General features: G+C 40.9%; 1 protein-coding gene and 1 long non-coding RNA gene across 2 annotated transcripts; one reads left to right on the forward strand and one right to left on the reverse strand.

Moving 5' to 3' along the window:
- The first annotated feature begins 2,551 nt into the window (after nt 1–2,551).
- On the forward strand, nt 2,552–7,208 carry CIMIP1 (ciliary microtubule inner protein 1). The gene is made up of 4 exons (XM_065850101.2): nt 2,552–2,607; nt 3,223–3,304; nt 4,321–4,419; nt 6,814–7,208. Exons 1-4 carry the CDS (start codon nt 2,567–2,569, stop codon nt 6,967–6,969), a joined length of 378 nt encoding a protein of 125 aa, XP_065706173.1. The 5' UTR covers nt 2,552–2,566; the 3' UTR covers nt 6,970–7,208.
- On the reverse strand, nt 3,325–24,293 carry LOC139829215 (uncharacterized). Its single transcript, XR_011741602.1, has 4 exons — nt 16,255–24,293; nt 11,453–11,691; nt 8,535–11,113; nt 3,325–4,399 (listed from the first exon to the last, which is right to left on the reverse strand). It is a non-coding gene; the product is annotated as an uncharacterized lncRNA (long non-coding RNA).
- Nucleotides 24,294–26,152: the final 1,859 nt, after the last annotated feature.

Consider the following 26,152-nt stretch of genomic DNA (forward strand, 5'->3'; position numbering starts at 1 on the left):
TCTGAAGAGCCTATTTAAGTCAGTTTGGTTCCCTGACCTGTTTTGCAGAGCGGTACCACCTGTATTTGTGTCAACACAACATCCCGATGCTGTAGCTTCGTAAGAACTCAGATCTAGCATTATCGTCCAGCACTGCCCTCCTCCAAACCCCCATCACACACTGGTGGAAGCATTTGCACAGCTACACAGAAAACTGTATTTGGGTTAAAGCATCTTGGTTTCCACTCGGTTATTTTTAAGCCATATCAGCATCCCAAGCTGCATAGCACAGCAAGCACTTCTACTGTCCGCTGGGAGAAGCGAGTACAGGGTCTGTAAAAAAAACAAGACTGAAACTACTCCACCAGTGGTAGGGTGATGCCTTACGCAGGGGAAAGGATATCTACAACCCGAGATACTGATCTGGAACTCTCAAGTTACATACAGGTTTTAAATTCTCAAAGAACAGTTGTGAGTTCTCAAAGAATGGCCACTTGACCAGCAGCAGCACTACAGAGCACCCAAAAACGTTGGTAATTCCTAATTGGAATAGGACAGGAAACATTAGCATTTTGGCATTTATGGCCATATGCAGGTTAGAATTGACCCATCTTAGAAGATCTGATTGTTGCTTGGAAGCACCAAGTATTCAGACTTGGTTCTATTTAGACATGTACCTTGAGTGATGTAATACCTGCTTCAATGTTTGTCATGTGATGACGAACGCTGCTGTGTGTAGCTACAAGATCCAGACTCTCAGCTAATGACTTCTGAGTCTCAATGGACCTGTATCCCTAAGTCATTTAGTATAGTTATTAGCTCATTAAAATCCTATTTTTCTCATAGTGCAAGTGCAATTTTAATATTGTCCTGTGCTTATAAGGACCCAATAAGACCTAAACCTAACTACTCATTTACTGCATTTCCTCATCTGAAAAATGATTCAGTTAAGTACAAAACCAGAAAGACTCAACATTATAAAGTCCTATTTTCACATGTTAGTATAAGAAGTTTAATTCGCTCTTGACAAATGCTACTGCAGTGTAAATCCTGACACATAGTAAATGATTAATTTCATTGTTTTCATTAACAAATTACTTTTTTTCACAGAAAGCATCAAGGCTGTAACAAGAGGGCTCCTGAGATAAATGTGACTAAGCAGCAGGAGTTAATTAAGTAGGACAATAAGTAAGCATTTATGGGTGTGATATTAGACCCAACTGATTTAATTGCTAGCCTAATTATCAATTAGAGAATCAAGAAGTGGCATTGTGAGTGAAATATTCTATTTGTTGATAGATTATTTTAGAGACCCAGAAGAGCAGTATTAGCTGCAATTTTAGGGCTACAGAAGTTTTTTTCTCCTCTTACTCAAAAATAGGTTCTTAGTACTTCTGAAATGACTAATAAATGTATATACAGACTTCTCATACTCAAATATTTAAGGCCTTTAGATCCTTTGCTCTATTTAAAAATAAAAAGCTAGCAATTAAGCATTCAAGCACACCACCTATAAACCACTCAGCTTAGGTCAAAACCTTTCTGCATTTATTTATAATAAGCGTAGTAACAGTCCAGTGGTGTGAAAAAGTCACATTAACTATTTACAGTGTGTTTGCACAAGCCAGTTTCCAGACAAAAAGAAAGGGGTCAGGGAACCATTTAAACTTATAAGGGCAAAGAGCCAGTTGGCTGCATTCATTGGCGAAATGTTTTATGAAGCAATATCAAGAAAATAAAATGACACAAAAAAATTGATGGAGAGCCAAAAATATTAATATACTGGAACACAGCAAGCTTTTTACAAGCTGTAAATATTTTTGGGGTTCTCATGTATAGCCCATGAGGTCTTTCTCAGAACTTCTAATAATAGCACGTAGCTTGTAAAGAACATCTACCAGAAAAAGGGATCAGAAAGACACCGTATGTCACAAGGCTGATGTAATTTCCCACTACAATTACCAAAAGGTAATTTTGGTGTGTATCAAGAAGACCTAGAAACTGCAAATAGCAAGTTAAAAGACTAAACAGAAACAAACAACCATCATGGCACACAGGGTCTGAGCTTTGGTTATGGTAACAAGCTGTTATTAAAAAAATAAAAATAAAAACAAACCAAAAACCCACAACACACCTTCAATAGCTTTTCATGTCCATTAAACCCATTAAAAAAATACTGCAAGCTTTTGGCTGTTGAACAAGTCCCTTGTCCAGGCTTAAAACAAGCTCCTAAGAACTCTGTATCCAGAACGGCACCCAAGGATTTGTTTTCTGCTAATGGGAGCTTGGTTAATCAGTAAATTACAGAGTTCAGACAACACCTTCTCTTCTGATATACAGCTGAATCCTCGCGCAAAGTAACAGCTTTTCATCGTCTTAATCCAAACATCTTTTCCTACTGAATAACACAAAAAATAATAATTTTAAAATATCAAATACACGCCCCCCCAAAAAAAAATCACAGGCGACGAAACGAAGGAGCCGCGGCGAGCGGAAAACGTCGCGCGCTCTTCCCGCCCTTTTTCAACGACCGTGGCTGGAGCGCCGCCCCGCCCCCGGCCGTCGCCTGGCAACGCCTCAGGCGGCCATGGGGAAGCTGTGCAGCCCCGTAGCGCAGGACGAGATCTGGTAACGGCCCCGGCCACCTCCTTCCCCCGCACAAGGCAGCTCCGCGCCCCCTCCCCGGCGGGCAGAGGCTGAAGGAACTTGTTCCTTCGTTCGCCTGTGTTTCCAGAGCGCGTGTGCCCATCGGAGCTGCCATCTGCGAAAAGCCCAGGGGTGACAGTGCCCCGAGGTGGGACAGCCCTGAGGGGACACGCACGGCAGGGAGCGCTTCCCTCCGGCCTCGCGCTGGGTGTGAGGGCTGGGAAAAGAGCCGGAACGGTCGTTTCATCAGTCAACAGGAAAAGAAATATGTATCAAAGGACACTGATGCTTATTTTCCCTTTTTTTTTTTTTCCTTTTTGAAAGTATCATAGCAAATTTGATCTCCAGTTCCTAACATAAACTTAATTTCCAAGGTGGCACATTCACACCTACTCCTTCATTTCATTTCCAACCCATGGAAAACATTTTCCCATCATCTCCGTGTCAGACAATTGTTAACTCATACATAAACTTGCTGTTTTGTGGTGAAGGTCTAAAGATTCGTGCTTTGTGAGATTTGTAGTTGGGTTTGCATGTTTTTGCTTTTTTAATGAAAGCTTACTAAGTCATCTGAAGTATTTTTTCTGTTTGTTTCAGGAAAAGAAACATTGAAACTGAACTAGAAGCTGCCAAGAGGTGGTCTCACAAGTGGGGATTCTTGAAAACACCTCTTGAGGAGGTAAAATTGAATGGCACATAAGCAACACATTCAACGTACATGGATGCAGATTTAACGAGACACAAAATTACGAGAGCACAGAAGACTAGAAAAGTACTGAGTATGCTTTATTAAGCCAAGTTCCGAGGTAACAAGCACACTACTTTTAAGATGGGTTCAAAGTATCAGTTTTCCTCTGAATAAAATATGGCAAGTGGTAATTTATATGCAATGCATATTTTGATAGAATTCTCTTGAGAAACATGACTCCCAATAGTGTTAACAAATACTAGATGCACACTGACAGGAAAATATTTCCCCTTTGTCTATCCATATGGTAGTTTTAAAATCTAGGAGAAAAGGTTCTAGTTAATTAAAATTTTCAGTGAGGGAATTTACAAGAAACGACAATATTTGGAGACATGACTGTTCTCAGTGATGTTTAGATATCAGAATATAGTAGCACATAATGTCAGTTTTGGAATCACAGTATTTCATTGCTAAAGAACAGGATTGATGAGCTATAAATGTACTTTCCGTGAGGCTAGAAGTACTTAATCTGTTCTAGGATATTTTGGGAATTCCTGTATGCATCTAAATTAACACCTTTGAAAACCTTGGTGCTCTAGGCTTCGAAGTTCATCCTTTGCACATTACTAATAGATCTACAGCTGAAAAGTTGACAAACTGTGCATTGTTCCTATTGGTGAACAAGTGTATTTAGCATTTATTAATGTTTGTTTTGTGGTCATGTAATATATATTTCTAACCATTTTTGGATCAGTGATACAGTTAAGAGAGTTGGAATCACTCAGCAATATTTAGCCTTTCATCTGAAATTCAGAATTACATCGCTTTCTGAAACCAAAAAATACATTACAACAATTTCCAAAGCACTACGATAAGCAGTCCTGTTTCGGATGGAAAGAACAGCGAGTTCAGATGCAACAATGAGGGGAATGGTGCAGGTATCAGATATTACAGCATATTGCAAAAGATAAAGAATCCAATTTTTAATGTTGATGTTTTGGTTTTAGTTGATTGAAGATGAAAAGAAAGAAAATACAAAGCCCAAGATAGAGCTTCCAGAACATCTGCAGGTTCGACCTGTGACACCTGTGGAAAAATACATTAAGGTTAGAAAATTAGATTTTAAAATTGCGATACAGCAATATCAGTCTTAAGAAACCACACAAGCTCTAAAAATCAGTTGTCTTGTAGAGGTGGGCCTTTAACTAAAGGTCAAAGTAAATTGTATTTGCAACCCAAGCAATGCTTTAAAAGCATTCATTTAAGACAAGGAATTGCCCTTTGGGTATGGTGGTTAGTTCACAGAGCTTTCACTGTACAAAACCATCCTTTTGCGAAGCATCTCCCCCAGGCACTCCTCTGTGACACCCACTAACAGGTCAGCTGTGCAGCTCAGCACAAGAGCCTGCTAACAGCGCCACTTACGCTGACTGTTTACTTCTCTAATATACATATATTAATATACATCTTATTTCAAGGCCTATCATAACCTTAGCTCTCAGTTTTAAGTATTGATTTAGATGCATTTTTCTTGCTGTGTTTAAAACAGTCTTCTTTCAGCAGAGATGCCACTGTCCTCTTTAGTGGCACAAATTAGCAAGAAGCCAGTTCTAATGAGCCAGTTCATAACAATATGAAATGATATTATTTATATTCATATATCCAGAGTCTAAAAGTTGTCAAACAGCTGGAAATTAGAGTGCCATGTGGATGGTTTGATTTATAAATATACCGTGTCAGAATCACCAACAAATAGGATAACTACACAGGCAGCTAAATCAGTGACATCGGGAGAGGAACGTATTCACAAAAGGGGGAGCAGAATATGCCAACAAAAAGGAAGGTTAGTCCACTTAGAAAAGATTAAGGAAACAAAAGAGATTGGAAATTCCTAGTTGCTGAACTGGCTTTCTTCCAAAGGATTCCAGGGATGGGGACATAAGGTGAGGAAGCAGTAAAAGCTTTTACTGAGATTAAATTGAAACAAATGTTAAGAGCTAGTGCTGAGTATGGCAGAGAAATCAAATGGCAGCATTTCTGCCATTAGAGCTACTTTAGTTTTGCCTCAAGCCTCCAGTTTCAGTCAAGTTTACCTGTGCTTCAGCACAGTGGGGGTATACATGTGTTAACAAATCGCGCAGCTAAAATCAGCTGCTGCAGCAGCATGCACAGCCTCGTGCATACTGAAATAGGGATCGTAGTTTCAATTGCATCTCAGAATCTTTATTTGCTAAGGAAGATAAGGGTTAGCTGTTATTTAGATCACCCTTTACATCTTCAGAGTGAAGTTAAAGTCCTTATTCAGAACTGTGTGTCCTCCTGCATGTTTGCCTTAATGGTAACAGTCATCAGATCTGTTCTTCTCTCTAGGTTATGTTAATAATTGCTTCTTCATAGTCCTTTCCCTAGATTGTAAGTGGGACATGATTTCCTTCATTATTCTGCTCAGTGGGTGGCACTTTTGGCCATAAAAATTATCTTTTCAGAGGAACTGCTCCACCTAAATATCATAAAGATTTTCTAATCTTGGCCAAAGAACAAAGTGAAGCAGCTCTGGCAAGAGAACTGAAACATTGTTCTCTTGCTGTGTATTTCTGTGCTAAGTCCCCAGATGCTAAAATGATATAATGTGCCCAACTGAGATGATTCAGCCAAAGTAAGCACAGCAATCAGTGAACAGAGGCTCTTGGCTTTTGTTTTGTTTCCTTTTTAGCTAGATTAGTTGCAGATTAACTTGATGCTTACCCATCTTTTAAAGTAGAAAGAAGGTGGAACAGCTAAGCGGTTCTTGATGCAAAGGCCAGCTTAGTCTGAAATATCTTTAGCATTTGGCCACAAAATGATTATTCTGTAGCTGCATTGCTACCAAATACATTACAGCAAGTGTGAAATGCTATGTCTCCTGTTTAGAGAAGCTATCTCATTTAAAATATTATTATTATCATCATTATTATTCTGTAAGGGAAAAATCTAAAGCTGAAAATAAAATTCTTTTGATAATGTAAACCAGTAAAGCCCTTAGAAAGGTACTGAGCAAAACTTTTATTTGGAAACAAAAAAAGTCTGCTAACATACACTACTAAACAATAACTTTTTGGTTTCCTGTCATACATACCTATTTAGGCACTTTTTTAGAAGGGTCATAAATTAAAGTTAGTTACTTCATTGGAATTTGTCCATTTTACTTCTCTCTTTCCCTGTGCCTTGCGCCTTGCTATAGAATAGGACCTAAATTATTCTAATAACTTTTAAAATTATAAACTATCCTGTATTATAAATCAAGCTTGCATGCATCTGGGCTTTCTTTTAAAGTTCTTATTTCCTTCCATTAATGTCAGTGTGTGCTCAGGATATTAATTCAGCAGATTGCATTTAAAACCACTATTTTTCATAAATTCTCATTTTCATCCACACTGCAACACAAAAGAGGATGTTGCATGATAGAAATTACAATAAAAAACCTTTTAATCATTGAATTCTACATGTCACTTTTGCTCTAGGTGATGCCATCTCCTCCGGTACCAAAGACTACCCAGGGGTTTATTGGCTGGAGATCAGCTGTTCCAGGGCTGGAACTTGAACGTGGTTATCAAATCCTCAGCTGCAAAAGTGCCTTTTTTAAGGATTTGAAATGGCCACGTGAGCCCTCTGACTGACAGGAAGAAACAACAGGCACGTGGATCCATTTGCATCCCTAAGTTAACGTTCTATAGTAAACTGTTGGACTGTTAAAAATGGTTTATGTAAACATGCACAATCATTTTGTTAAAGTCCAAACATTGTAATGTAGCATTTTACTTGTTACTAATTTTTTGAAACCTATGACATCCAACCTGTTAATGCCGCTTCAGTTTTACTTAGAAGTATCAATTAATAAAGTCATATAAAGACTGCAGAGCAGGTTCTACTTTTATTTTTCTTAATAAGACTATGATTTTAAAATATTTCTTGGAAGTCTTTAAAAAACGTGTTTTGTAATGACAGGACACGTTTTTATAATTATTTCTCCATGCCAGCCTTCATTCAGACTCAGTTTCACAGCAGCTTTTTCAAAGATAAATACAGACTGACATGTTCCTGACAATCCTACCCTGCTGCTCATTCCCAATTCATCACTTACCAGTCCTGGAATCTGCGTTTAGAATTAATTCTCAATCAGCGCCCTGACCTGGCCCACCACTGAGTTGCTCAAGTGCCTGTGCTGGCACAAAAGCATCACTTTGGTACAGAAAAAGAATAAGAAGAGGTAGAGTAGCAGGCAGGACTTAAAGCAGCTGCTTACGAGCAGTTTTCCTCAATAATAAAAACAGAACAAAAAAAACCTACACCTGCAGAAAATAAAATTATCAGACTTCTTCATAGTGTGTCTACTGCAGTTTTAAAAAAAAAAGGCAAATTGTAAATATGGTGAAGTCATAATTATTAAATGCATTGTCTTTTGTGTTGTGCGTGCTTTACAGGCAGTTTGTTTAGTTACACACATAAGTGAGAAATTCCCAGTGCAACTGTTTGAATGGTATGAATAAAATATACAAAGGCCACAGTGACATAAAGTCATTCCAAAAATCAGTTTTGGGATCAGAACAGTTTTTGTATGATTTTTGTTTGTTTTTTCAATTACTTGATCAGAACGCAAATGTGTTAAAAAGTATTTATGTTGCTTCAGTTTTGTTTATATCAATATTTATACCAACCAGGACTGGTGAAAGACTCAGAAACAGGAAGCGATTGTACTAGGAGTCAGTGATGGAGCGACCTCAGTGCCATGGAGTTGCGCTTCACTCCCTACCCAAAGATTGTCCAGGACTTCTGGAAATTCAGAAGGAGACTCAGTTGTAGCAACTGTTGGCAGGATATAGTTCTAATTGGCTAACGTGTTTAAATGAGAAGATTGTTGAAACAAATAGCAGCCTCCAAGAAGTCAACATAGGCAGCTCCTTATTACTTAAGGAGGCAAGAGTTTCCTCTTTAATCCTGCTGCAAGATCTCCTTTGTGTTCTGCAGCTATCAATATCTACTTGAGTCAGCAGTAAATCCCTGGTTTTCATAGCAGTAGGTCAGCAACTACTGTTTGTTCTTTCCTTCTTCCCAAGAAATGACTCACAATGATCAACATCCCACCTATTTTCTTCAATTTTTATTTTTACATCCATTTCCAAATGCCACAAAATAATATTTTACTTTTCCCATATTCTTCACAAAAAATGGAGAAGTGACTCACATCCTTTGGAAAGATTATCCCAGAATGAGAACACATAGCTTCATACGCATTACCTAAAAAACAGAACAAAGAATAACTTGGAATTCGACTCTGGAACTGTAAGCTAAATTGCAGTTTAGCTATTAACGTGTACATTGTTCTTTGAACAAGAATTGCAAGAACAACATTTCAAAAGTGTGCTTTCTTGTCATTGCTAGGTTTGTATCTTTATTTGTTTTAATGGTTCTTCAGTTTAAGCTCACACATAGATCCTCTTTTCTGATTTGTATAAACAGCTATAGTAAAGATCACTATGTAATTTACTAGCAAAAGACCTACATTAATTTAGACCAAATGACAGGGGAGCTTCAAGATCAGTTTTTAAAAGAATGTTATGTTGGAGAACCAAAGCTGGCACCTAATATCTAGTGGATGTTTGTATGAAGTGAAATCCAAATCCCTATGAGTCATGGTTTGATTTTGAAAACCAAAATAAATTCTTTGTCCAGCATCTACAGTTGGACATTTCTGAATCTTATTCGCAATGTCTGAATATTAACTCTGTACTAACAGTAAGGCTTTTTTATATATATACTTTCCATCACTTAAAGTACTTCTACTTCAGGAGATAATTTGATGTAGCCTAATTTGGGATGTGTAAGGAGTATTGTCTAAAATTTCAACTCTTCTATCAGAAATCTGTTGGTTAATTAACACATGTATTCAGGGGTTTGGTGTTCAAGAATACGTGGAACTATAAACCTGAGTACTACTTTTCCCGACACTTTGTTTGGCCATTTGTATCAGCAAAAATTGTGTAGAAGTTGTGGATTTGCAGCTGACAAAGGACTGCCCAGTCACCTCCCCCAATTGTGAATCTGAAAGGCCGATACAGAACTATTGAATTGCCTTTTAATGTTTCAAACCTGGCATTTAATTTGCAGAAGTTAACCTATTTATTGGAGCCAAGTTGGGCACATAAATGTCACTGCACACCGTAAAATATCACACCATCTCCAGGGTCAGGACAGTGTTAGTAAACTCTGTGCATGCACTGGGAAAAGGCTTCAAAACAAAATTAAATTACTTCAAAAATGCAGGAAAAGATAATTCTGTATAGAAGTCTTAGACCTGTGCTGCTGTGCATGTCAGGGCAGAATGGCACGATCCTAAACATACATAAGTTCCACAGTTTATTTTCAACCAAAGCTTGAAAACAACATACCAGTGTATTTAGATGTCGTCTTTGCTAAAATTTTTCAGAAATCTGAAGCCATCTTGTCTTTTGACACTTGTTTCAGATAAATTTGTTCTTTGGTAACAGGCTCGTTTTACAAAGGAACTATGGATGATGCTTTCAGAATTGCATATGCAAAAATATTAGTGTACATGATACACAGTCACCACAGCTGGACATCAAAATAGGTCAGACGCATCTTTTGCCACTATGAACGTGTGCATGCATGTACTTTCCTGGGTGTGTGATGAAATAACAGCAGAGGTTTAAATGGCTTGTATTTCAGCTGAAGAACTATGAAATCGGAATTATATTTCTCACAAGCACTTGCTTTATAAACAACAAAATTCAGTGACAAAAACCTGGTGTGTTTTCCTTCACAATGTGTTCTTTTCTGTGCTGTTAGAACTGGCACAGAACTGGCACTTGCTATTTATAATTTCATTAATATATTTTACCAGCAGCTCAGAGTTGAAAGATTATTATTTATTTAAAATGCATTTTGCATCAAAGAGTAAAGATTTTTTAATAAATGATAGTGAAATGGTGATTCTGAATAAGTAGCACCACTCAAACTGCACTCACCCCACAAGCGTTGCTACACATTTTGAAAGAAGCAGAATGAAAAGTAACCACAGCATGTGTGCAGCCAATTGATCAAGCTACTGGAAAAGGCGGCTGCTTAGAGAATAAATCTATTTACTGTTCTGCATGAGACATTTCTACAAAGTTGCGTGCTGTGCCTGTCCTGCTGGATGCCCACTGCAGTGCTGAGTTTCTGCAAAAATTACTGTCTCCAGTTCCTGCTATTGGCCACCCTGTCAGCCCAAGGCACCTCAAATTCTGCGATCATTTGCCTAACAACAAAACAGACAGGGTAGATTTTCTTGTTTTCTTTTCAGAAACGGCTCCTCATTCACACACATCATTTCCCCCGTTAGTGAAGGATTTGTTGTAGTTTCTTCCATGTTCTACAAAGTACCAAAGCGACAGACAGTCTAACACAGTCATTGGCAAACAGAGCAGAAATCTCCACTCCCACATGAAGACCGACTCAGGTTCCTTCTTGCATTATGTTCCTAAACGTGTTGTATTTAGTTCCCCTTGAAACCAGAAGTGTTAGCGTAGCAAGGCAGATAAGGCCTGCTCACAGACTATTACCTTCTTCCTGACTCCTGTGGTTTTCACATCCCATCAAATTGTTAACTTAACCAGCTGAAAGCATGTCAAACCATTTCATAGCACCAGAGTGTAATAAATTTAACTGTACTGGAAAACGATACCGTTGTGCTGTGAAACCGCTCAGGTTGCCGGTGAACAAAACATTGCCCCTTTGGTCTGCTCTATCGCACCTGGAAAAGACCTACAATATTGAGAAATAAATTCAAAACACAACCAGAAACTCTGCGAAAACAACACAAATCTGATTCATGCTGCACCAGTGAAGCAAAACACTGGAAAGGATCATTATTTTTGTCAGATGGATTGGAGACAATTTTGACTTGCTGCTCACACAGGTCTCAGAACTTGCTCTGTTACACAGAGAACATTCAAAGAGGTTAAAATAATGCCCTTTGCTGTGTGCCTCAGTGGCGGATTGATTTCCATAATTTCCCTGGTAGAACCTGAAGAGTATCACAGGGCAGCTTTTCATAGCACAGAAAGACGTAGCGTTGCCACCTTTCAAGACAGACAGACTTACCAGGCTAAGCGCTGGGTGTCACAGGCTCTGACAGGGTATGAAATGTGCAAAACCATCTCAGGATGGTGGTAAAGCCGCTGGGCACTGAGGGCAGGGCTTGCAGAGAGCCTGGAGCTCATCAACAGGGTTGTGCAGCATCTTCCTCTGCACCATCACCAGCTGCCGCGGCCTCAGCTGCAGCTCACGGACAGTCCACCGGCTGTTCAGAGAACGATGAGATGGGTCAGACCATCTGATAACTGTAGAAGTAAACACAGCAGGTTAATTTAATTCCTCATCATTTAAGCAAATGCAACTGTATTTATTATAACATGCAAATTCTAGCTGGACACATGAGGCAATGTATTCTTCAGAATGTTGTTTATGTCTGATCCCCAGGGTAAGACTTTTCCGGCCTTTAAGGCTTTAGTTATTCTTCAATCAGTATGTTGATCTCAGAAGTAACATTACACAGCCTTAGTAAACCTACAAGTACAAAAAAAATCACTGTGTGTTTAGCAACAGCACAGGAAATTCAGACATCAAAGGCTGGTTGTTACTTCTTGGTGCTTTTTTCCTAAGAGACAAGAGCATATGAAAAATCTGCACTTAGAATAAGCACACTGCCTACTCTTTGGAAATGCATAATAGAGGTTACATTTTATGGAAGAGATGTGCTAAGTACATTATAGTACAATACATTAAAGTATCTTTTTTTGAGAGTATCTCTGATGATAATTACCTGTCAAATCTTTCATATCATTCAGGTTTATTATTCCTGACTTGTGTCAGTAACAAAAAGCTCAGAATTTTAATGATAGCTAAGAAAAAGGTAATCATGTTTCAGGAAGAACGGTGCATTTCTTTTTTCTATTTCAGTGAATATTAGGTTCTTAATTTCCTAGTAACAAACTAAGAAAACTCTGCCCAAGTTTTGGTTTCACTTCTCCACAATTAAAAATGTTCCATAATAAATAAATACATTTTAAGCACTAGGTTTACTTTTAAAAATAATCAGCATGAACGTATCCCATGGTACAGGTGTAAGCTGTGCCGCCACAGGCAGAGAGAGAAAATGGAAGTTCAAAACTCCTTCCAGCCCTACTCCCTGCGTCTCTGTACCTCCCAGAACACGGCTTCAATCTGGGGCACCTCACCTGTTCCTCAGGCATTTCCAGCGTATCTAAAGCCCTATGGCACCCAAACCTTTGAATACTTGGGTGCCTATCGAAACTTTAGATCAGACACAGGCAAAAACTAAGTTTACCCAACTGAAGTTGCACCGAATTCACTCTAAGTCAAAGGACTGCAAATCTATCACCATCCAATGTCCATTGCACACTTCTTGCAATAATAAGGCAAGCTTGGGATTTCCAAGTTTGTATTTATTCATTTAGTTGTTTTGGAATGAAGGGGTTACATCAGTAAACCTGGATCCAGGAAATAAATTCTAATAATGGAGATGCAGTTTTACCATTTTTATTGTGAGGCAGTTCACTAGGTCTGGTCCAAGCTCTACTGTTTCTTTATTGTGTGATGACCTTATGCACCCTGGTTTAGGTGAGGTGCACGCTGTAGTTGAAATTTGGCTGAAATGTTGAAGTGATTAGTCGTACAACATGGTTTTATTAATGTAAATTACACCTCGCAGCTGCAGGTTGTGTACGTTGCCCAAGTTTGACTCAGTTTTGAATTTGGCCCTTTCCCTTATGTTTTCCCTCCCATGCTTTATCTGTTTCACTAAAGAAGTGAAATAAAGACTGAAATACCCCTGAGAACTTCCAAGCACAAAAATAGATGCAACCGTGAAGAAACAAACACAACAGAAAGAATCTTCATTCCTCCCGCCGTCCTGTTAAGTGGCTCCACTGACACCGACTGCAGGATCAGGCCTTGCAGGTACCAGAGTGGGATTAACCGCAGCTGAGCAGTATTCTAGTTAAACACTGTTTTTGTAACAGCTCCCATAACAGCATTGTTTGGAGTTTAATATAGAGAGTGCAGAAATGGCCATTTTCTCTCTCCACTTCCTTGATTAAGGCTCTTTATTTGATCCATTTTTCCAAGTCTGCTTTCCAGAAAGATCACTGTAGAGAAGTCTCGCACCCAAACAAGCCGTGGCAGCTTTCACCCCCACACCCCCTCCCGTCTCTTGCTTTTTGGGAGCAGTGGCTCCAGGCTGCCGTGTGACACGCGCTGTCTGTCCGTCCTGCCGAGCGTGCCACGCAGCGCCTGCTCCAGCCTGACCCAGAGCTGGCAGTGCCGCCTCGCTCCTCGCAGCCCGAGCACAGCCCCCCTTCTCCTCCGCAAGTGAGAGACGCTTAATGCGCTTTATTCCTCACCGGGGAGCAAGATGAACCCAGCTACGCTCGTGAATCTCCTTTGCTTGCTGACATGCGTCAGACACAACATTCTCATCCTTAAAAGCTGGAGCGAAAACAAAAATAAAGCAAGAGCCCAAAAAAAAAAAAACCCAGTGAGCTGCAGTGTCTGTCTGGAAAAAATAAGCAGCCATTATGCTCTGATTGCCAGAGCACAGTCATGTTCTTTGTTTAAATGAAAGCTGCAGTCATTCCTTGTGCCCCCCATCATGGCCATTACAGCTTCCATGTTAGCACTATATTTGCGTGATGAACAAACCCCACATATTTACGGTCTCCTAGTAGAAGGCAAGATGCCGCTGACAGACTGGAGCAGAAACAGGGAGGGACAGCACTTACTGGTTCACTTGGGCAGAGACACGTTATCCCCCACCTCATTTCCTTCCTGGCTATAGTCACAAGCAAAGCTGTGACTTCTCTGTGGCAACACACCTTTTTCAGCACATACCAAATTACCTACAGAATATAACAAATCTCATCTATACATAATATCCACAAGGCGTCAAGACAGCACATAGTCCAGAGGCATTTATAGCCAGTGAAGAATTTAATCCCGCAAGTCTCTCTCTCCTCTCCCAGAGGAGAGAGAAACAGGCCACTGTAATGGATGGTTTGTTTGTGGTATTGATTTATTAATTTGTTACATGCTAATCATTAATCAGCATGCAGTGCACAGGCAGTACAAGAGGTCAGACAATCCGCCATGTAGTTTATTACCCACCAACTCTTCTCCAGAACTCACAGAGAAGCTCAAGTTTGTTATAACACCAAAAAGCAGATGAATCGAACTTCAGGCCCAGGAGGGGCTTCAGTTTCATAAACCAAATGCCAGTGCTGTTTTGGACTCTGGGTTGAATTCAGCCATGAAAGCACTCCTAACGAGATCAGGGAGAGCTTGCCTCATGTCCCTAAGGTCAGAATTTGGCTAAACATATGCAGAACATGTTTGGCTCATCACACATGTGCATATTAAATCTACATTCAGCAGCAAGGGAACAGAAAGTAAAGATACTGAAATTGGACTTCAAAGATCAGGATGCAATTCAACGGACTCCCAGGGTGACTTTGGCCACAACAGTCACTCTCCCTTGCTTCAGTTCCCATCTGTAAAAAGCAAAATAACCATCCCTCATTTTTACTTCATCCATCTTTGCTATTTAGACTCAGGGTTCTTTGTAGTGGTGTCTCTTTCTCAAAACACATCAAGCCCCCAGCACGCAATGTCCTCCTCAGAACAGCCTTACGGAGATGTACCAGAAAAAAGAGGACCTTATAAAATATCCACTGATGAGATAAGACCACCAGCACAACAATGCAGCAAGCAGCTGTAATCTGTGGGAGGATTCTTTCTCTTTGCCACAACCGCAATCTATTTTTCCAGACACAAGTTATTCCCTTTCATAGCATGGTGAACTAAATATCTACAGACAACTTGCCTTCCAACCAGTACATTTTTCAAAGGCTCCCAGTAGTTTGTGACATTAAATAGAAGGTGTCACATCTTAATGACAAATATTAGTACTAGCCTGCTTGATTAACATAATTTGTTTCTCCATTGGATATTTTATTCCAGATGAGTTGCTTTTCAACCATATTTTCTAGGGGAAAAAATATGCATTCTGACATGCAATGCTAATGTGCCCTCTGCAACGACCTCTTATCTCCAACTTTTCATTCTCACCTCCCATTCTCTTCAGTGCATGAAATGAGCTCTAGCAGCAGCTATTGGTCAAGAGTCTCAAACATTGGACACCCGCCAAGGCTTTTGGGGTGTTTAGCACAGACAAAAGGTCTATTCCTATGACACACACATTTAAATTTAGCACTAAACTGGTGGAAAAAAAGAGAAAAATATGTAAAATGTCACTTTCTGACAAGCAGAAAATTAGAATTCATTCCCCTGAGAATTAAATGGACTTTTCTGCTTCCAGTCACTAACTATGACAAGGTTAACATTTTTCAGTCTAATGACTAAGGACATTAAGTGTGTATGCGAATAAGAAATAAAATTACTAGAGGGTATTAGCTAAGTATGTGACAACAGCCTAAACTGACAGTAGAACTCCAAGGATGCAGATTTTAACTAACACCGACCGTTTGCTGTGGAGAACCAGCAGATAACAGAAACGTGGGGTACGAGTACCTGGAGGTCATCTTTCTTTCGTTATTATTATTATTACAACATAAGTAACCCCAGGAAGATACAAGTCTCTGGGTGGGGGTTGAGCGCATCTCAAAGAGTGTCCAGCATCCTTCCAGGGACACTGCGCCAGGCAGCACGTTAATCAAAGGCCACAAAGGCCTGAAGAGACTCAGAAAAGGGAAAATTCCAAGTGCATCTCTTATTTCCCCAAGGATCCTTCCACCACTCCCCACTCATGACTCAATTCTGCTGTGACATAAGGATTAGACTATGAGATCAAGTTACCATTTGTGACTTGCCTGAGCTTCTGTCCTTCCCAGTTGAGTTTTCCCTGTAGCTCCTCTCCGAGCTTTGGCAAACAGAACACACGCAGCGATGGCTTCGGGACAATAATGGATTTCCATCTAATGCAGCACCAAGCAGGGAGGCCTCAAAGAAGAGAAGTCTATGTGTCATTGATATGCCCTATGTACTAAGATACTGGAAATTACCAAGTATTGGCAATTTTTCTAGACATAAACGAAACTGAGACAGTAAAACGTAAGACAGGAACGTTACCTTTCTTCTTCTGTGAAAAATAAGCGTAAAAAAGATGTTTAGAGATAAGGGTCAAGTTTGAGAAAGCACTTTTAAACAGGGGTAGTTAATATGTTATCTAGCAGAATGAAGAAAGCTGAGAGGACATCAACAGACTTCAATGCAGAGAGCTCTCCTCCTATTATTTCTGCTTTGATTTGGTTTCAAAAGCTACTTGACCACAACTGAGAAAAGTCTGAAGCTTACAATTTAGGGGACAAACGGATCATTAAAAAAAAAAATAAATTAGATATTAGAACTAAAAAGGAGGAAAGAAAAGCAGAAAACAAGTACTTTCAAAAGCATGGAATCTACTTCCAGATCAGCCAACTGGAAAGACTGACCAGTTTCTCTTTGCTTTACTGCGGCCCAGCAGGGTGCTCATCAGTCTGAAACAACACATTATTTTTCTAGTCTAAAGTCAGTGTGATGGACTATCAAGCAGCTCAGAGATGTTTCCTGTACCATCAAAAGCTGGATTCTCCTCTATTCATCCGCAACTAGCAGACACGCATCTTAGAGCCTCTGAAGGATTTTTGCTCGGTCAAACCAGCACGAAAGAATTCCTGCATGTTTTTACACCAATAGCCAAGGGCTGACTCTGTCCCTGTAACTCATGGCTGTATTCCCTCCATCCTCCTCTTTGCTTTACTTAGTTTGCTCCCAGAAAGAGCAACATCTACATGTGGAGATCTTCAAAGAGAAGGATCATCTTAGACCCAGCTCTTGTTTACAAGCCAGCTCATGGACTGACGATGCTGAACAGGAACCTCTTTAGCAGGACCAGCCATTCTCAGCCCCATGGTGAGCGCAGCTGTAGAACTGAGCTCTGCGGGAGGAGAAACATCAGGACAGCTGTTCACCTTAGACGAGACTTGCCCAGTGCTGTGTGTGCCCTTTTCACCACGCTCTGATCTGTATTCCACGCTGCTCTCCAACCAGACTCTATTACTTCTGGTCCTTAGCCTCATTACCTCACACTTCTCTACAATAAACTGCATAAGCCACTTATCTGCCTGTTATCCTGATAAATCCAAATCATTTTGAATGAGTTTGTTTTGTTCCTCTGTCCCCTACCCTCCTGCCCCTCCAGCTTCCTCAGCCGTTATTTTATGTCATCAGCATATTTAAGGCACTTCTGAAATTACATTCTGCTCAAGGTCACTGCACTGAATTTATTTTTTTCCTCCCTTACAGCACATCAATGCTTTAACTCCTATCTGATTTATTTATACTGTTTATTATCAGAGACCAATTCAATCAATACAGGCTGTAATTCAAACACACACACACATTTGAATTATGCATACATACACTCATCAAGAGATACAAGACAACTGCTATAGCCCAAATCATACCTCTAACATATGGCCAGCTTATAGGTAAGGAGGCTCATAGCAGCAAATTTTTATACCTTGACTTTCGCTTGACCCCAGTGGTTGTTTCATTACTGGAAACCACAGGAATTGAAATAGCATCACAAATTCCATGGAAAAGGCTTGGGCAAAGGATCTCTGTGTTTCTTATCCCAAGCCAACAGGACCATATTTTAAGATGGGCTTTCTGAGTTGCCAGTTCCTTTATTAGCTTCTGTGTACACAGGAATTCTAGCAAAACACCATCAAACCATCCCAGACAGTCACGTCAAGCAAACATTGCAAACAGAACAGTGTATGGAGAACTGAAACTTGAAGGAAAACCAAAGCACTAACCTCAATTGCAGCCTAGGTTGGGCATTAAACCAACCTAAACGGGATGCTGGAAGCATAGCAGAAAGTGAGTAGCTTTTGGCTTCCCTCTGCAAACCAATATCCTTTCTAAATGTTGATGGTCAGCGTGATCCTCAGTCATGGCTCACAAATGACTTCTGGTTGTCTTTGAACACAGTTGGTGGTTACAACTCTGCAAATTCAGAAAATGAAGGCAGAGAAAGCATGCAAAGCTTCTGCTCTAGGCAGAGATTATGCTATAGACAGAGAGAGAGTACACGCACTGGAGGCTTCAGGGATTTGGGGCACAAAGATTGATTAATCAGAAAATTTCAGTGGGGTGCATGAAGTTTGGGAAAGAGGAGTGCACGCTGTTCTGTACAAAAGCATTTTGTGTCTGCTTAGTTAACTTCAATGCTAACAGCAGTCTATCATGCTAAGTAAAATGCAAAAAGGGACATCAAGGTCCACCTTCAATTTTGGGATCTCCAGACTAGAAAGCAGATCTCTGCATAGCTATCACCTTTGTGATCACATTCCCCAGCTGATCTGCAGTTCTTTCCCTTTCTCCCTGGTCTTTACTACCTCCCTGTTGCTCTTCTCTCTCCACCCTCTCCTTAGCACAGATCCTTTGCAGCCATCTTCCCTAAGCAATCACCCTCTCTTCTAACCACTCTTCTGGAAAAGTAGTTTCTATTTTTCCTCACCAATACAAGGTCTTCTGTCGCACCAGAGCTGCTGTGGTTCATACCATGCAGGGGCACAGTTGGGGTGTCGGGGATTAAAGCGCAGTCTCTCTGAACTCCTCTTGCGTTTGATAGTGTTGAACTTCACCTTGTGTCTTCTCTGGTCTACAGTTACACAGGTTCCAGGAGTCTCTTCCAAATTTTGTTTTAATATTTCACCATTTACGCACAGAGACTATTTTGGCTTCTCTATCAATACAGTTCTGCTTGGTAACTCCCAGTTTGAATGCTGATTGTGTTTTGCATAAAATTAACTAAATTGCAGCCCTTCTGTTTCATTGGTACTTTTTGTCTGCTTCCTTCATGAACAATGTTGGGGAGATTGCAAGCTGACTACAGCTCTCTTTCCTAAGCAAGAGGAAAACAACATCTAAGAGCCCAATCAGTACAAGTTTCCTGATGGCTGTTGGGTTTTATAAGCTACATTGTACTCTGGCATTTAACAATTTCTGTTCATGTGATTCACCTTAAGAAATGAATGTAATGATTGCCAGAGTGTTCTGCACTACTGTAGCCTATTGATAAATATGGAACAGGTATAACAACAAGCTTGCTCTTTTTTTCTGATTTAAAAATTCCTTGAGCTAACAAGTTATTTGTACAATACCAAAGTAATGATTTTCAATGTTCACTTTCCATAAAGAGGCCTGCTGTAGGCTGGATTTCACAGGTAAAGCATGATCAATAGTGGCGTTAAGCTTCCAGGAGCACTGATGTAACACACAAGCACAAAACTTTACTCAGGTGTTGCCTGAGTCTGGAGGGACCCATTTCACCACAGCTGTGGAAGTTCCATCAATAAATTGCATGTCTTAACAGAAATTACTTCCCTGTCTTCATTGAAAGAAAATTTAACACCAGATAAGTTTCAGGGCTGTGAAGAGAAGCAAAGGAAGAGGCTTGTCTGCTGCCTAAGACAAAGCACTTGGTTGGCGGGTGGGATCCGCACATCCCGCAGGGAGACACATCGTTTCCCGAGGTCCTTGGGATAGGAAGCAGCAAGATGCTCCATTTCTGCTCCTTTACAGATACATCCACTCACCAGCATCTCACTTTTGGCAACAGCACCAAGTGTTTCTCTTTTGCAGCATCTGTATGGGAGGAGCTCAGAGCAACAAAGTAAACATCAGCAAGTTTGGGATGTAACTCAGGTGAAACTAGAAACATTTCTAGAGAAAGGAGAGATGTTTGGGGAATGTTTCAGTAATGTTTGAGAGTATGAAAGGTGACAGTTCAGAGACATCCAGTGACTATTTAAATAGCGAAGGCTCAGCAACCATGAAACAGTGAGTGCTGCTTTCTCCAAACTCTGGGGGAGCAGCAGCAGCACAATGACTGTGAGCAATACGGGAGTCTGGCCAAGCAAGAAATGGGGGTAAGCCGATAAGAACGTGCGATGAATTATTCCTGTGCTTGTCATCTTTGCTTAAGTTATTGCCTTTTGCATCCAGGGGCACCACAGTCCTTCCAAAAGAGTTGCTTTGGATTTCTTAATATTAGGAGACAGTTGTGATATTTGTCTTGCTCTGGGCATAATTAAACTCAAGGTGTTTTTACTGCATTTTCCTCTCCATAACGATCTCCCTGTTTCTTCATCTGAGGATCCCAAAGTTCATTAACAAGACCTCACTGAAGTCTTCTGGAGACTGACCTTTTCCCTGTGCTGTAGCATAGAGAAATTAATGTTTATAATGAAAACAATGCACAGATCTTTTACTTGCCTGTGTTTCCTTTCTTTGAAAAAGTTGTTACTACAGCTTCCTTTCTAGAACAGACTTGTACACACCAGTGCAGTAGAGAAACAACACTCACAGGGATCCCTGATGCCATATAACACAGAAATCAAGTTCTCAAGATCATATACAAAGCAGCATCAGAGCTGAGCAGAGATTTCAGGAACTCTCAGCCTCAGTCTCTTCAACAGCCACACTTCTGTTGGAGCTGAACCTCAGTCTGCTGTCTCCCCCAATGCTGGTCACACAGTTCTCTCTGCAACATTTGCTGCTCTTTCCCAGAGCTACACAACATGCTGCATAAAGTCTGAAAGCAACTACAAATCCTCTCCCCATTTCTGGAAGCTTGAGTGCAGATTAGACAGTCTAGACAGACAATAGGAAAAAAGAATAAGGGATTTCTAAGGACTTTTCTGTATAATCCTGCTTGCAATATTCAGCTGCTCAGAAAAATGTCAGAAGCATCATATTTTTATATCTTGTCTACTGATCACTGACATAATTTGTGATTTTGTCATTCTCCTAAGCATTTATTAAGAAGCCTATATATTTAAGTCACATAGAATTAATAATCAGCATAAAACTGTTCAGGTGAACTTTGTTTAAACAATACCATTAATGTTTTGCGTTAAACCGAAGGAATTCTGCACTTATTTGTTCAGGCTGATGTTGGCGTGTTGCTGGATGTCCTCCAGCATCACAGTAACCAGCTTCAGAAGTGGTACCTCCTGTAGCCTTAAGTTCTGGACCTTGCTTTATTACGTGATTAAAATAAGGAATTGAAAGAGGTATTTGTCATCTTAGATTTGAGATACTTTACGTACAAATACAAATTCAGAAGGAATACAGGGCTGCTGCCTTTGAAAGGCTGGGTAGATTGGCTTCACAGCTGGACGCAACTGAGAAGATGGGGCTCAAAAAAAGCAAATAGCCTTTTTTTATACAGGAACAGGGAAGAGAGAACACAGGCATCCCACTCCTGCAGCGCCCTCTCCTGCCCCCCGCACCACTCCTGCTATTTCTGCATGTAACCAGGCAATACCAAACAGCAATTGCAACAATGAAGTAAAACAATCGCCCCAAAGCCCTTTCAGTTCCCAAAAAAAGCTGAAGCAAAGGGATATTTTTGTTTTATCGCTCTGGAGATCGAATCTGTGGTTTTCATTTCTCCGTCCCCAGTTCCCACACGCTGTTCTCAGACCAGCGCAGAGTGCGCTGGCAGGGAACACCCGAGGCAGGCGCAAAGCCCGGCTTTCAGACTGGGCATCCAGCCAGCTCTACACCCTGCATAAGGCAGGCAAGTGTTTAGGAGATGCAGCTGCATTTCTAAAACATTCCAGGTCAGTATTTTAACATTACTAACATGGAAACTAGGCTTAGGGACCGACTTCCAGGAAGCTGAGGATTGCGAGTGCAGGGAAACAATTCCCTGGACAGACTAAACTGTCCATCTCTGAGCTGGGCAGCCACATGCCTGGATACCTGCCACGTCACGTTTGCTGTGCTCACCTCGAGCAACACACCATATTTCTGTCTGGGACTATGTGACAAGAAACATACATGGAAACACTAGTCAGATACTCTTTTTCCTGGAATATAGGGCACCTCTGCTTGGGTACTGCAATGTCCTGCTTTGCAGCCCTTCCTACAGCACTAGGTCTATGTAACTTGCTTCCATTCATTCGGTGCACACAAAGCAAAGCTGTTAGCAGAGCATTTAACTTGATTCTTAGTTCACATCATTAGCCACAAGCTCTCCCTTAAGAGATATAAACTAAAGGTATCCAAGTTCACAGCCAGCATCTTTTGGATCCACATTTCATCTATTCCTTAGAAACAATGCTGCAGCACAGAACACTGATTTCTACTGCATTCTGGATAGAGCTGCTCCCAGGCACTGATCTGGAACACGAACTTTAAGTATTGAGGTCAAAATTCACTAATTGCCTAGATATTCACGTAGCAATCCCGGTATCAGTTAAAGAATGTGTTCCAAGACAAGGAAGCAAGACCAACCCACTGGTAGTCTCCTGGCTGTGCATGGGGCTTTGCAAGCAAAAAGGTAGCAGGGCCAAGTTCTCAGGAGTGCTCGGTTCCCACTGGAACCACCACTAATTGGTTAATTGGAAGGTAAGTTCTGAGCTCTTTGGAAAAATGTCTCTAAGCAATGCAATGGAAAATGCTAAAGATTGAGCACTGAGTCCTTACTAAGCCCTCAGGAAACAGACCAGCAGCTCAGCTTCCTTCTACTCAAGAGAGGCATGAAGAGACCATTAGTAGTATTTTTAAGGCATTTAAGGAATCTTTGATACTAGGAAACTTTGAAAGCAGATGAGCAAGTCTCTTCAACCAATCACTGGCTTCAGGAAACCCCAGCCTTCGAAGTCCTGAAGCTTAAAATGTTGGAGACACTAAGCAAGCCCCGGGCAATCATAATTAGCCTGCACCCTCCCGTGGCAGACAAACTGCCCTACTTATAAAACAACCCTTAACTGATCTGCCAGAGGCAATAAAGCCACAACTGGATTAAAGATCTAGGGATTTCCAGTCCCCTGAAATACCCATTAAACGATATTGCCCTGGTCTGTTGCCAACTATTTGGAAATTACCTTAGCAAGGAGCATTCCAAAGAGAACCTGCAGACAGGCTCAAGCTCTCCCACAAACTGTATTAACTAAATGGCCACTTTGGCTAGAGAACAATGTTATAAATACTTAAGCTACAAATTAAGAGCATGTTTGAGAGCTGTGCTGTCAAGCCAGTTGTCATCTTAGCCACAGCTTCACCAGTACATGAGCTTGTTTCATAACTAAAACCTGCAAATCCCACCCAGTGACCTATATTTGAAGCGTGGGTCTCTGGGAAAGTTACTGAGTGGCCCTTGAAATTTGCCAGAACCATGTTAGTCCGTGTGTATTTTAGGATGCGGGACCAGACATCTACTGCAATTGGCCAGGCTGGAGTCCCAGTGTGACAAGGCACAGGAGGGGAGGCAATGCCACCTGCGGGCCACAGCACACAATTTTTCTGAAGGCAGCTGCAGTTTGTTCCAGCCACATCTAATCAGTGGAATTAACAACCTGCCTACTGAACAAATGCTCCAGCCCTTTGCTCACACACAACTGGACATTCTTTGTTCCATTCAGGGGAACGTTGCTGTGGCCATTCCCTTTGTTCTGAGAGCTCTCACTGCAAGATGACACCGTGCTTCAGAGACGAGCTCCGAGGAAGCCAGGCTCAAAACCCTGGATTGAAGGGAGTAACGTCAGACAAGGTGGGATTTCCTCCTCACTCTTCAGTGCTCACTTTCCATGATTTAAAAAAGCAATTAACCAATGTCCTTTCATTCAGGACAATCAAGTAAGCTCAGCCAGCCCAAAGAACTGTCCATTGTGCAAATGCAGATTTCTGGGGAAAAAAGAAAGGCTTATTTAGTTACAAAGCAACAAAAAAGCCCAAATACCAGAGCCACAGAACTGGTGCTCACAACTCCTGTTGTATTTCAGTGGCTGATAAAGCACTGCACAGGACTGGTAAAAATTAAGCCTTTCTAGATACAATAGCAATGAATAAATGAAACTCAAACAGCAAAGTGAAAATCAGAAATTCTGTTTTCCTGTATGAATTTGTCCAACACCAGAACACTTAGCAAGAACAGTGGTTTTCATTGTCTCCAAATCTATGTCAGAACTGATGTGCTGAATACATATAGCGAGGCCATTTGGGTAAAATTCTGTGGCCTGAGTAGGCAGAGATTGGAATGCTGTGCAGTCACAGCCAGGTAAGAATTGTTCTACCTCAGAATATTACTGTGTCTCAGGAGAAACCTGACAGTTTCAACATGACTGCTGTGGCTGGCAACAAACTGCGCAAACGCTCGCTGTGCTACCCACTCCTTTTCCTGCCCCAGCCCCAGTAATTCTGCCTATGGCGCGGTGCCCCAGCTGCAGAACGGACACAAACTCTCCGACTGTCAAAAGAGTAGGCTGATTCTTTTTAGGTATTAACATCTCATATTCATACTCAGAGGATACATAAATCACTCCAAGATCATGTAAATAATACCTGCTTGTTCCTTATTTTTCTGCCCCATCTTGATTCTCTAACAATGCTTATTCATAGAATCCCCTTGGATGAAACACTAATTTGGGTTTTCCTTTCATACAGTTATTAAGTGCCATAAAAATCTTACAGAAACTGTTTCTCTTTGTAATCCCTGTACTTCTAAGTTTGTTGGAAAAAGACCAGAGTTTTTGGGGAAAATTAACAAAGAGACAGCACCGGCCATGTAAGCCCAGGTTCCTCAGGAGCTAGGTGAGACTTCGGGCCTTAATTCCAGCAGACAACTCATAAACCTAAGCTGCCTCAGGAAACAGTCCTGTACCACATTCTTTTCCAGAAGGAGCTTTTTTCCCTTTTTTTTTTTTGGCAATAAAGCCAAACATATGAGTTCTAAAGTGTTGCTGAGAGGCCTCTTAGGAACAGTTTTCAGGTGCCTCATGCTGCTGTTCTTCCTGAGAAATCATTTCCATGTTGGGCTACATCTTCCACAGTGCACCATGGTTTTCTCATCTAGTAAGTGGAAGCACTTTATTACAGCAGCTGTACGGTTATTTCTTGATTTTTATTTTATTTGAAAAATCAGCAGTGTCAAACAACTTTCTGTGGAACTCCTATCTTTCATTTCAAAGGGGACAACTTGCTTTTGTTGCACATCCTTCTATTTTCTACTCTACACTGAGAAGAATCTTTACTACACAAGGAACTCAAAACATGGAGAAAAAACTAAACCAAGCCACCACTCCAATTCGCCCAATACCGAAACACAAGCCATTTGAGGCACGAGGCAGAAGAGCTGCTTGCCAGCAAACCATAACACTGCAAGAGTTAATGAAAGGCAGCAAAGAACCCTGCAGTGCCCATTTGCAGTGGTCAGGGAAATGCAGAGGAACAGAATGCGATTAGCCAGGTTGGAATTTGGCCAGGGAAGCAGAAATAATGGCTCTTGATGAAAGGTGCCAAAGGATATTTCATGACCAAATCTGTTCAGGCCTGAAGGTTTACAGTACAAATCAGCTCGAGTACCTCATGTTTCTGCTGAGACAACATTCCAGCCCTAAATCAAGAAAGCAGCATTGCCCTTTATCAAAGCAGCGCAGAAACTATTTCTTCTATACAAATCAAAGCTTTCTTACTAATCAGACTCGACAGGATCGCAAACTCAACGTGTCTGTAAGTGAGCACCAGATAAAGTGGATGAGACAGGGAACGTCGTCTGATTCGTGACTTTGGTACTGTCACGCATCGAGTTCCATTCTTACCCTGGAGTCAGTATTGCCAGAGGATGGACTACAGTAAATACCCGAAGTTGCCCGTATTCTATGTTCCTGTTTTCTTTGTTAAAGTCTAGATCTCAATCTACAAGCTTAGCCT

This window comes from Patagioenas fasciata, chromosome 16 (genome assembly GCF_037038585.1).
Source record: "Patagioenas fasciata isolate bPatFas1 chromosome 16, bPatFas1.hap1, whole genome shotgun sequence".
NCBI classification, from domain to species: Eukaryota; Metazoa; Chordata; class Aves; order Columbiformes; family Columbidae; genus Patagioenas; species Patagioenas fasciata.